The sequence below is a fragment of the Ahaetulla prasina genome, chromosome 8, assembly GCF_028640845.1.
Source record: "Ahaetulla prasina isolate Xishuangbanna chromosome 8, ASM2864084v1, whole genome shotgun sequence".
NCBI classification, from domain to species: Eukaryota; Metazoa; Chordata; class Lepidosauria; order Squamata; family Colubridae; genus Ahaetulla; species Ahaetulla prasina.
This window is the reverse complement of record NC_080546.1, coordinates 75,366,018-75,378,485: the sequence shown is the minus strand read 5'-3', so window position 1 is coordinate 75,378,485 and position 12,468 is coordinate 75,366,018. Positions and strand designations below refer to the sequence as shown.

The following is a 12,468-nucleotide window of genomic DNA, read 5'->3' as shown; positions in this document are numbered from 1 at the left end:
ATAGCCTTTGGAAGTTTATAGTAGCATGCTAAATTATATTTGCACTCAACCTGTGGGAGCTGCATAATGCAGAAACATTTGAAAATATAAGGTAACTCTACTTTCCTCCATAATTAATTTATAGATTGCTATTGGAATGGTCTTTACCTTGAATTATAGAAGCAAGCATGTGTGTGTTGCTTGTTTGAAAGCCAAGTAAATTTTATTTTTAGGCAAGTATATATGAGACAATAAACTTATATTAAAACACACACAGAGAGAAACATAAGCACAAACACACGCCCACACCTGTCAGTGGCAAATAACAAAATAAAGATGCAAGCAGCAATAGCCCCTTATTGCTCCTTTTGTCATAATTTGGACTCACTAAGAAATATGTATAGCTTCTTGAGGTTATGAAGAAGGGTGGCTACTAATCTTTAAAAAGAACCCTGACAGCATGTGAATTAATCAACAGAAAGTGCCTTTGAGCATTTGCCTTGAGTTCTCCAATGTGCGATTAGCCTCTGTATGATTGGCTATATATAATATAACTTCCTAGTTACATTGGTGTTTTTTTTCAGGAATAAGAGAGGGCTGAATTAGGTCTTAGTTTCTAAATTATTTTTCAGTAGCTTTAGTTCTGTACTTCATTAATATCTTTAAGATGAAAATATAGTAGATGCTCTCCACATTGTTTCTTTGCTATCCACATTGTGAGATTAAGGTAATGAAAGAAAGAAAGCGCTCAAAAGAAATATATTAACTGCTGAAATGAACTTCAACTTTTAAAAATCCTTTCTACTGGCAACCAGCTAAAATGTCTGGAATCTCTTTTCTTTATCTTATATTATCACAGGGAAGTATTTAAATGGAAGGCCTGTTTTCAATGTATTTCACTCTGTATTCATTGATTTCTCAGACCCCTCAAAATATATTTTTCCACTGTTAGACCCACGAGGCTTAGTGGTAAAGGAAAAATTCCAAAATCTAAACACCAGTTCAGTGAAATTAAATGAAGTACAAATCAAGTATTTAGAAATATCATGAAGCAAATATTGTAGTTTATCTAAATATACATTTTGAACTTTATGATTCTATATTATTTACTTCAATATTTTCATATTTTAAAGAGTATACTCAGACTCTCAGACCAGTTTGCTATCTGCTTCCCTTAATTCTCTAGAACTCTCTGGAATGAAATAGACTCCATCCATTCTGAACAAAATTCTGGGGAAGGCAAAATAAAATTCAATATGAACTTAAAATCAAGCAGAACAATTGTTTGTATGAACAACAAAGCTCCGACTTACACAAGATAGAATGCCACTTTTTTCCTACTCTCCCCTGTTCACTCTATTTCCTCACATCCCAAAATAAATTTATCAAGGGCTGAAGAATGTGCTAGAACCACACATAATGTTGCATGGAAGGGAGATGTAATTGAAGAAATTGGCTAAAAGCAGGTACAAAATAGATACGATTCAATGGTTTTAATGCATGGACCTTACATCTAAGCCATGTTCATAAATAATTCTAGATATTTTTTCCAGGATTATCTCTGAAATATGAAAGGTAATAAACAAAATAATAAATCTAAGTAGATACAAGTTCAGGGAAAGTAGTTTCTATAGTGACATATCCAAATAAATGGCTACCTTTCATTTGAAGTTATTTTCCAAAGATAAATAAAATTAATGAATCTTCCATGAGAGGTGCTACTCATATCAGCCCATAATTTCATTATTATTTAAACTGTACCCGTTTGTTACTAACACTCTAAGTCAGGGGTGTCAAACTCACGGCCTGCAGGCCAGATGGTCACACACTGGCCATGCCCCCAATGAAGGGGGGGGAGTTGTGATACGTCACATGACGACAATGTGTCATTATGAGTTTGACATCCATGCTCTAAGTCTACCTGAAAAACTCTTTCCTAGACTGAAATGTCTTGACATAAATTTGCAGGGTTCACTATACCCTGCAGATTACCATGTTCCCTGATTTGACAATAATCTGGATAATGTATCTTCCAATCTTTCTTTTTCAAGAAGTCATTTGCCAGACTAGGACTAGGCGTATATATCTTTTGTTCAATAAGTACCACTTGTTCATTATGGCCATAACTTTAGTCACTAGACAAATGGTCGTAACTCTATGGTAAAGATGGACAGTTCTGCCTATGTGAAATAGCTAATTAGCTGCTTGGATTAAAACTGATGCCTACAATTTAAAATAAATGCAAGTCTCAAAGCAACAGAATATGGAAAAATGTACTTCGGAGAAAAATGAAGCTTGAGGGTGTTTTCAATGGCTGAGAGATTAATAGAGAACAGCAGCATCTATTTCTGTCCTCCAGAAATGGTTGCCAAGTGCAAATAAGTTTTTATTCATGAATATATCACTCTGAGGATAACGTAATAGCCTATCATAAGTAATAGAAGATCTTTTTTTCCCCAAATTCTTCAAGGGTATCCACATTTAAACAATTCACGTAACTCGTAAATTATTGAGCAAAGATATTTTAAAATTGTGCTCCACGTTCCTACTGAAGATTTTGCTCATGTTGACGCCAACTTTCAACTTTTGGATGTGATCATATTATTAGTTTTAGTTATTCCAGTCCTTTCTAAATTCCTATAGGAATATACACCATAAAATGTATATCATGTCATATTTTTTTCTATTTGGAAATATAAAATCAGCCTGAATTAGATCCATATAGAATGTAAAATGGTGCTAAGGCTTAAATACAGTGAACATGCTTACGATTATGTATTCTATAGAGGCTTTTAAGACTCACTAAAATAGCACAAATCCACAAGATAGGTTTGTGATTTCCATCAAGCATTATGTATTCTGTTAAGCAAGCCCTACTTTTTAGCTTGGTACTGTTGCTTTGTCATTTCAGCTTAGAGGCAGCATGCCATTTTCCATATAAATGTATACCTTATTATCAAATTATAAATAAAACATGTGGAGTGTTCTTTAATTAATATAAATGTGGCTTGTGAGGCCAAGCGAGTTTTTAAGGTAAGATGATGAACAAGTTTTGTTTTATCAGTTTTATGGAAATTTTAGCAAGCTTTATCAGTATATGGAAACTTCTCTGCTTTATTGATTTCTTCCCTAATGCACAATTCTGGTTCCTGAACACACATTGAATGTAGGATTTCAAAAAAGGAAAATAAAAGTGTGAATCTGCCAGAAGTTTATAGGTTAAAAATATGGGATCCAGGAGTATTGTAACATGATTTCATTCTATTTTACTTTGATAGATTATAATACCATGTTCAGAATAGAATCGATAAAACAACCAATCTCAATTATCTCCCCAGCAAAGGTAAAAAAATGAGTCTTTGGGAATTTATTATAGGTTGTCATTTACTCTTTCTTTTGCTCCTAAGTAAATCACTGACAGGACTAAATCTGGAAAGTTCTATGTGAAAAGATGATGATTTGTATTCTGCTTGTGGACATTTGAATTGAAATGCTTACTTTGCGTCAGGGGTGCTATTCAGCAGGTTCTGACAGGTTCTGGAGAACTGGTAGCGGAAATTTTGAGTAGTTCGGAGAACCGGCAAATACCACCTCTGGCTGGTCCCAGAGTAGGGAGGGATTGGAGATTTTGCAATATCCTTCCTCCAGGAGTGGGGAAGAAATGGGAATTTTGCAATATCGTCCCCCCAGGAGTGGGGAGAGAATGGGAATTTTGCAGTATCCTTCCCCTGGAGTAGGGAGGGAATGGGGGATTTTGCAATATCCTTCCCCCAGGAGTGGGGTGGGAATGGAGATTTTGCATATCCTTTCCCTGCTACGCCCACAAAGCCACACCCACAGAACTAGTAGTAAAAAAATTTGAATCCCACCACTGCTTTGGCTTACTTTAATTCTCATGACTTTTGTTATTCAGAGTAACAATTTCACTAACCTGTAATTAATAGACAATAATAAGAAATAAAACTTGCTCTCATGGCAGAGCTTCCAAAAAGCATCTGATTTCTCACTATGATGGAGACAAGACAGGATTAGATGGACTTTTGCATTAGTAAGAAAAAGTTACATCCTAAAATGATATCTGCAACACCATAAAACATGCAAATCTGACTATCCTTAATAAGTAGACCAAAAAATGCCAAATCCAGTCTGAACATTTGGCTAACTATGTGACAAACCATTATAAAATCCTCCAGGGTGATTCATTATCACCCTTATTATCTTGTCATTGCTATGATTGCACTTTCAGTTATTTTGAGGGGAAAAAATCTTGGCTACCAAGCAGCAAAAAAATGTTAATAAAATCTCTCATTTGCTTTCTATGGATGATATGAAGTTTTATGGAAAATTGGAAACTGAAATCCAGTCATTGACAAACATTGTCATAATTTTTTATACGCAGATACAGAATTTGACCTAGAAAAATGTGTTACTGTACAATCAATCAATCAAACATTGTCATAATTTTTTATACGCAGATACAGAATTTGACCTAGAAAAATGTGTTACTGTACAATCAATCAATCAATAAATCACAAACAGTAATGGAAATGAAATGCCAAATGACCAAATCTCAAGAGCCACTGGGATGAAGCCTACAATTATCTGAGTATTTTATAGTTGGATAATAAAAGTATGGACAAATTGAAAAAGGTGATTATTAATGAAAATATTCAAAGAGTGAGAAAATTGCTAAAGACAAAATTGAACGGTTGAAACACCATCAAAACTATCAATATTTTTCCATACCTATGATATGATACACTTTAAGAATTATTAGCTGAACATAAACTGAACTAGACAATTTGAACTGAAAAACAAAAATAACTCATAACTATTGATCTTATATTTCATTCATGTAGTGATAGAGCTCCGAACTGCTCCCTCTATCACCCGCGCAGCTGCATTCTGGACTAACTGGAGCCTCCGGGTGCTCTTCAAGGGGAGCCCCATGTAGAGAGCATTGCAGTAGTCCAAGCGAGAGGTAACAAGAGCATGAGTGACCTTGTTGCATAGGGCATCCTGGTCCAGGAAGGGGCGCAACTGGCGAATCAGGCGAACCTGATAAAAAGCTCTCCTGGAGATGGTCGTCAAGTGATCTTCAAAGGACAACCGCCCATCCAGGAGAACGCCCAAGTTGCGCACCTTTTCCATCGGGGCCAATGACTCGCCCCCAACAGTCAGCCGGGGCTGCAGCTGACTGTACCGGGGTGCCAGCATCCACAGCCACTCCGTCTTGGAGGGATTAAGCTTGAGCCTGTTCCTCTCCATCCAGACCCGTACGGCTTCTAGACACCGGGACAGTACTTCGACAGCTTCGTTGGGGTGGCCTGGGGTGGAAAAGTACAGCTGCGTATCATCAGCATACAGTTGGTACCTCACCCCAAAACCACTGATGATCTCACCCAGCGGCTTCATGTAGATGTTGAACAGGAAAGGCGAGAGAATCGACCCCTGCGGCACCCCACACATGAGGGGTCGATCTCTGCCCCCCTGTCAACACCGTCTGCGTCTGGTCAGAGAGATAGGAGGAGAACCACCGATAGATGGTGCCTCCCACTCCCAAACTCCCCAGCTGGTGCAGCAGGATACCATGGTCGATGGTATCGATGGTATCGAAAGCCGCTGAGAGGTCTAATATACATTAAATAAAGTGACTATCAAAATAATGTAAAAGAAATGGCCAGGAAAAGTATTGCATAGTCGATTTCTACAAAAGATCAAGGGGAAAGTCGATAAAGACTGAACCTGGATTGCAACTAGAACATTAAAAAAAAGAAAAAGAAACCTTGATTCTGACCGCCCAAGAGCAAGATATTGAAATTAACGCAATCAAGAGCAGAACTGAACATTCATCAAATCAATAATTTTTACTTCTTTACTTTAAATTTAAAAATAAATTTAAAGTGCAGTCTGTGCAAAGAGACAGAAGATACGGTGATTTCTTACATTCAGCTCATGCAAGAAGATTGTACAAACTAATTGTACAAACAATGACACAACACAGTGACCAAAATGATTCACTGGATCACCTGTAAAAATTGTGGGAATATTTACTGGTAGTTGAAAAAATAATTTTAAAATGAGGTAAAATGTTGTAGGGTTTCTGAATATAGACTGATGACACGACCAAATATAACTCTGGTTGAAAAGAAGAGAGTGTGAGTAATTGATGAGGCAATACCAGGGATAGAAGACAAAGAACTGGAAGAGATCATAAAATATCAGGATCTGAAAATCAAAACTGAAACGTTATGGCATAAACTGACACTCCTAGTGATGGCCCTAATGGTACATTGGGTGCCATATCAAAAACGTCTTAGATGACACTTAGGAAATCTGCGAACTAACAAAAGGTCCATCTGTCAATTACAAAAGGCTGCACTGAATCTACTGATACATTATGAATCTTAGGTTCTTGGAAAGAACTTGATGCATAAGAAGCCTACGATCAGCTAAAGAACCATAGCTGTGACTTCACATTGTTATGAACAAATAATATTAAATAATAATAACAAGACATGACAATAATTTTTTGTTTCCTGAACACTTTTGGGTGTATTTTATGGATTTTTGGCTGCTAATCATGAAAGTAACCTGTAATTTAACCTATTATGCACTGTTTTAGAGAAGTTGTATGTTTTGGCAGTGTAAACCAGTCATTTGTTATGTTGCACTCATGAAAGAAACAAGTGAAAACATGGAACTGTTATTGAAGCACACTGTTGTGACCCAGGCCCAAATAGGTAGTAATAAACTTAGTCCGTGGAAAAACAAATTTTATTCGAACAGCTGGGAACTACTTCATTCCCAGCTTTGTTAACTCAAAGTAAAACAAATGCTTCCCAACACAAATTCCTCAGTTATCTCACAAATCTTAGCCCAATTAGGCAAACTGCCAAAGGCCCTTCCTGGCAAACATCCAGAAGCCACAAAAACAAAGACATAGACGAAGCAGAAGACGCAGCTACAACATTGTTTTCTGGCAGAGCTGAAACACCGGTGCTGGTCTGTTTTAAGCCTTATGGGAGGGCCAATCATCTCTTGCCCCTACACCCAAGTCGTCCTCTTTGCTTGAGCTACTTTTGCCTTCTGGCAGCTCTTCTCATGCGTGCATTAGGAACAGGCTCCTCCTGTTCCTCTGCCTCACTACTATCAGTCTCTGGAGGCTCTGGAGTCTGCACCTCACTTCCCGAGGGCCCTGGGCTCAACCTCATCGCTGTCCAATTCCGTTGCCAGCTCCGTAGGCTGCTGTCAGACCACAACACACACCTGGTACACCAAGTATAGCTAGAATATCCGTGGAGATTTAAAAGTGTGTCTCTACTGCTGTTTTTACATATACGAATGGGACAGCCATGCAAGACAATATCATTACATTAAAAAGAAATGGCCACTCTGAAAGAATTTAGTTCCAGGACAGAAACATGTGGCACATAAACCACTCGTTGGTCTGACAAAGGTATTTTTGCTTTGGCTTCACATAAAACGTGGACTGATGGAAAATTTTGTAAAAATAATAAACAAGGAAGGTAAAAGTTTTCAATGTTTGAGACAGATGTTTCCAAGAATATCTGATACCAAAATTAAGGTAGACATTTTTGTTGATCCACAGATCAGATACATCAGCAATGAAAAGCAGTTTGAAGATCTGTTAGTGGGGCCAGAGAAAATTGCCTGGAAAGCATTCAAGGATATCATTGAGAATTTTCTTGGAAGCTACAGAACATCAAATTCAGCTAACAAATTTCTTACAGCATATAAGACCATGAAGTGCAAGTCAACGCACAAAGAAAGCTGTCTTTTCATCTGATTGCAGCCTATCTCAAACATGCATATAAGCATTCATATTTCCTGTTAGGCAGGACCTTCTAATTGGTTTCAACATAGCATTCAATGCAAAAAAAAAATGTTGCTTAGATTCTACAAAATCCAATATTTATATTTATCCCAGAATTCCTGGTGGTTTAATACATTATATGCAGGCATCCCAAACCTGTTGAAGACATATGTGCTAAGCACATTAGTTCCTGCTAATTGAAGACAATTTGGTAACCATTCATTTTTGATACTGCCTTTAAATTTTATATGAACTTTCATTAAACATGCAGCAACATAAACAGGACTCAAAAACTAATATATTTTATACTATCACTGATCTGAAAATAAATTGTATCACCACGTCTTTTACAATGTAACATTTGCCTTTCATTTCTTAGGAACCGTTGAAGAAGATGAAGGAGATGACTTGTTGTTGGGGTCGGTAGATGAATTCTGGTGGTTTCCTCACATGTGGAGCCACATGCAACCTCATCTGTTCCATAATGAGTCATCACTAGTGGAGCAGATGATTCTGAACAAGGAATTTGCACTAGTGAGTATCTCTAAAATATATGCAGATGCAAAATGGGGTGCTCCTCAACATTCTACAGTAAATCTTTTTGAAGCAAAATGGGGGTAAGAGTATTACTCTAGGTCTGATCACTATAAAAATATATTTGGTAAGTTGTAAGAAAAGCTGGTCACTTTGGTTTTCCAGATTCTAGGAATGAAGTGGTGTTTCTAGGAACATGTCATAACAGAGGGCTGGTTATGAATCAGATATTTCCAGTGACTTATGCCTCTGTACAGACCATATGACTTTCTTGTCATAATTCTTTATTTTGAAACCAAATTTGGATTGGACAGTCCTTCAAGTAGAGAACTCTGTCCATAACATATATATATATATATATATATATATTTATATATATATATATATATATATATATATATATATATATATATGTATGTATGTATGTGTGTATGTATGTATGTATGTATGTATGTATGTATGTATGTATGTATGTAGGTCTTTTGGCAAAAAACATATATATATATATATATATATATATATATATATATATATGTTTTCTGAGGTTTTTGGTGTTTGTATGTAGGTCTTTGGTTATTGGGTTTTCTCATTGGAAGTGTCTTGGCAGGTTTCGTGAAGTCTCATTCGTCATCTTCAGGCTTCAGCCTGTGCTGAGCTTGCAGCTTTGTGCTCCCAGAGCACTAAGCTGAAGCCTGAAGATGACGAATGAGACTTCGGTTAAAGCCGCCAAGACACTTCCAATTTTTTGATCCCGAATAATAAAGATGACATATATATATATATATATATATATATATATATATATATATATATATATATATATATATATATATATATATGGGTGTGTGTGTGTGTGTGTGTGTGTGTGTGTGTGTATGTGTATGTTCCAGCATAACTCTGGAACACCTCGAGCAATTTCAACCAAACTTGGTACACAGATGACTTACACTCTGGGGGAAAAATTTTTTGGGGTAAGATACCCCTAACACCCCTCCGGGTGTGTCTGTGTGTCTGTGTCTGTGTTTGTATGTTCCAGCATAACTCTGGAACACCTGGGCCACTGAAATGAAAAGGAATGAATTATATCTACAGTGTCAAATCACAGTACTTTTGACAGTGATAGTGTGCATTTTGGATTCAAGTTCTGTTAAGATACAGCCTGTGGTGCTTTAAAATGGCTTCTACTATACAGCACAGTGGAGTTGCACAGTGGTAACTGCTTCACAGTACTCCACTGTATTGTGGAGTACTCCTTACTCCTCTGGTAAGGGGGATTGGTTCTTAGCAATTTCAACCAAACTTGGTACTCAGATGACTTATTCTCTGGAAAAAAATCCTCTGGGGTCTAATACAGGATTGGGATAAATAAATACCTGGGCAATGCTGGGTTATCAGCTAGTTATAGATAAAGCAGGATTTGGCATTCCTATAGCCTTATATTTCAAATCACTTTCACTACAGATACTGCTTTATTTTAATTCAAAACATAATATATGGAATCTTAGATTATCCTTTTATATATTGGGATAATTAACATAAAATGGGCACATATAAATAATGTAAAACACAAAAAGTGATCACACCATTTTGATTCCTTTTTTCATATCTTGAAAATCTTCCCATTCCTCTTTGCTTTGAACATATTTTGAAGAATCTTAGGGTATTCCAGAAAGAAGCAGTTCCATCATCAGAAAGATACCTCTGGATTTATCTCAATCGTGGCCAGCTTCACAATATATTAGGAATATATAATTGTTGTTATTAGTATCATTTACCAAATGTATTATCAATAGAGTAAATTATGTTCCAATTCATGAATTCGGAATTCCTATTTATTGGCTTTATTTCATATTCATTTTGAAGATGATAATGATGAATTCTGTTTTCTAAATATACTATCTACTGTAAATTAATATTACCACTACATTTTAGAAACAATAATCAAGAAGGAATGTCTGAAAAGCCTTCTAGATGGGTTTATAATTTCTTGTCTTTTGATTCAAGCCCCGACCATAGTCTTAGAATTAAAAATACTTTTCCAACAGGATACCATTTTGAAATTACAGTCTCCACAATTCATATTCAAATCAACCAAAGACTATGCTGGCTGAGAATTCTGGAAATTGTATTTCTGACACATCTATATTGTTAGATATCTATGACTAGTTGCAAATCTGAAAACTTCTCTACACTATGAACTTAAAGTAATTTAGTGATTTTAATATTGTCCATGAAAGTCTACCCATCAGTTTGAATGGATCTGGTATCATTACATTTGTTTCAGGTTTTTTTACCAATATTAAGATAAAAACTAAGAAATTAAGAATTATTATATGAAAGCATTTGTATCTAAAAACTCTAAGGATGATAAATATAGAATTAAAACTTGGAGAGATGAAATGTGTAAATCTGTATTCTTTTTCCTTAAAAACCTATTGAGTAGGCCATGGTAACCAAAACTGTGCAAGTACGCAACTTTAAATTATGGTAACAATATAATAGTTAGACATGAAACATATTAAGCTTGATTGACTCTAGCTGGCAATTCAGTTTCCCGAAGACTTTGCCTGCTGCCAAGCAAAACTTGGCAATATTATATTTCAGAAAGAAGTTGGAGTTATATATTAGTAAGAGAATATAAAATTGATCTCTAAGGCTTGGTAAGATGACACTTTGTTGTAGAATAATAGTACTGCAGATGTGTATGTAACATGAATATGAAAAAAGAATATTCCTTATGGTTTCAGTTTACCAACATTTCAGGGGCACATTTCAGGTGTTCTAGGAAGGAGTTATTCTTATATATTCTTTCTAAGATAATTAAGGAAAGAGCACTATAGTCAGCCAAAGGTTAAGCCTTTTAGCTGGATAAGACTGATGGCTAGTATAGTGAGTTACAGGGTTGGAGAAAGACCTGGCAATCTACTTCTCACCAAGAAAATTCTATGGGAAGAATAAGATAAGGGACCAACAGTATGACAATAGGAATCCCAATTCTGAGGCAGGCTGTGGAGTAAGCAAATGTCTGTGTTGCACAGATATACATTGGATAGCCCATGGAATGTCAAAGGAATGAGTCAGAGTAAATTAAATTAAACAGTGAAAAAAGTAAGGTTCTACATTTAGGCCAAAAAAACAAAATGCACCAGTACCGTATATGTGGTACCTTGCTCAATAGTAGTACCTGTGAGAGGGATCTTGGAGTCCTAGTGGATAACCATTTAGATATGAGCCAGCAGTGTGCAGCAGCTGTTAAAAAAGCCAACACAGTTCTGGGCTGCATAAACAGAGGGATAGAATCAAGATCACGTGAAGTGTTAGTACCACTTTATAATGCCTTGGTAAGGCCACACTTGGAATATTGCATCCAGTTTTGGTCGCCACGATGTAAAAAAGATGTTGAGACTCTAGAAAGAGTGCAGAGAAGAGCAACAAAGATGATTAGGGAACTGGAGGCTAAAACATATGAAGAACGGTTGCAGGAACTGGGTATGTCTAGTTTAACAAAAAGAAGGACTAGGGGACACATGATAGCTGTGTTCCAATATCTCAGGGGCTGCCACAAAGAAGAAGGAGTCGGGCTGTTCTCCAAAGCACCTGAGGGTAGAACAAGAAGCAATGGGTGGAAACTGATCAAAGAAAGAAGCAACTTAGAACTAAGGAGAAATTTCCTGACAGTTAGAACAATTAATAAGTGGAACGACTTGCCTTCAGAAGTTGTGAATGCTCCAACACTGGAAATTTTTAAGAAAATGTTGGATAACCATCTGACTGAGATGGTGTAGGGTTTCCTGCCTGGGCAGGGGGTTGGACTAGAAGGCCTCCAAGGTCCCTTCCAACTTTGTTGTTATGTTATGTTATGTTAAATATTGTCAAATGTGAGATGATCAGGTTGGGAATTGATCTCCTTGGTGTCATTAAGCTACACTGGTTGGTCAATGGCTTTTTCCAATCTGAGGATTTCACTGTCTATTATTCAGGACACGATACGAGGAAAACAAATAGAATAGAATAGAATAGTATTTTTTATTGGCCAAGTGTGATTGGACACACAAGGAATTTGTCTTGGGGCATATGAGCTCAGTGTACATAAAAGAAAAGATACCTTCCTCAAGGTA

General features: G+C 36.4%; 2 protein-coding genes across 2 annotated transcripts in view; both read left to right on the top strand.

Moving 5' to 3' along the window:
* Nucleotides 1–7,789, top strand: part of LOC131203506 (bifunctional heparan sulfate N-deacetylase/N-sulfotransferase 4-like) — a 95,575-nt gene extending 87,786 nt beyond the window's left edge. Inside the window, exon 3 of the mRNA XM_058193812.1 lies at nucleotides 7,592–7,789. Within this exon, the coding sequence (XP_058049795.1) occupies nucleotides 7,592–7,789 (198 nt within the window). The remainder of the gene's footprint in view (nucleotides 1–7,591) is intronic.
* A 410-nt stretch (nucleotides 7,790–8,199) lies between these two features.
* LOC131203178 (bifunctional heparan sulfate N-deacetylase/N-sulfotransferase 4) overlaps nucleotides 8,200–12,468 on the top strand; it is a 78,022-nt gene continuing 73,753 nt past the window's right edge. The window contains exon 1 of the mRNA XM_058193136.1: nucleotides 8,200–8,350. Coding sequence (XP_058049119.1) covers nucleotides 8,267–8,350 — 84 coding nt within the window. The 5' untranslated portion in view covers nucleotides 8,200–8,266. The remainder of the gene's footprint in view (nucleotides 8,351–12,468) is intronic.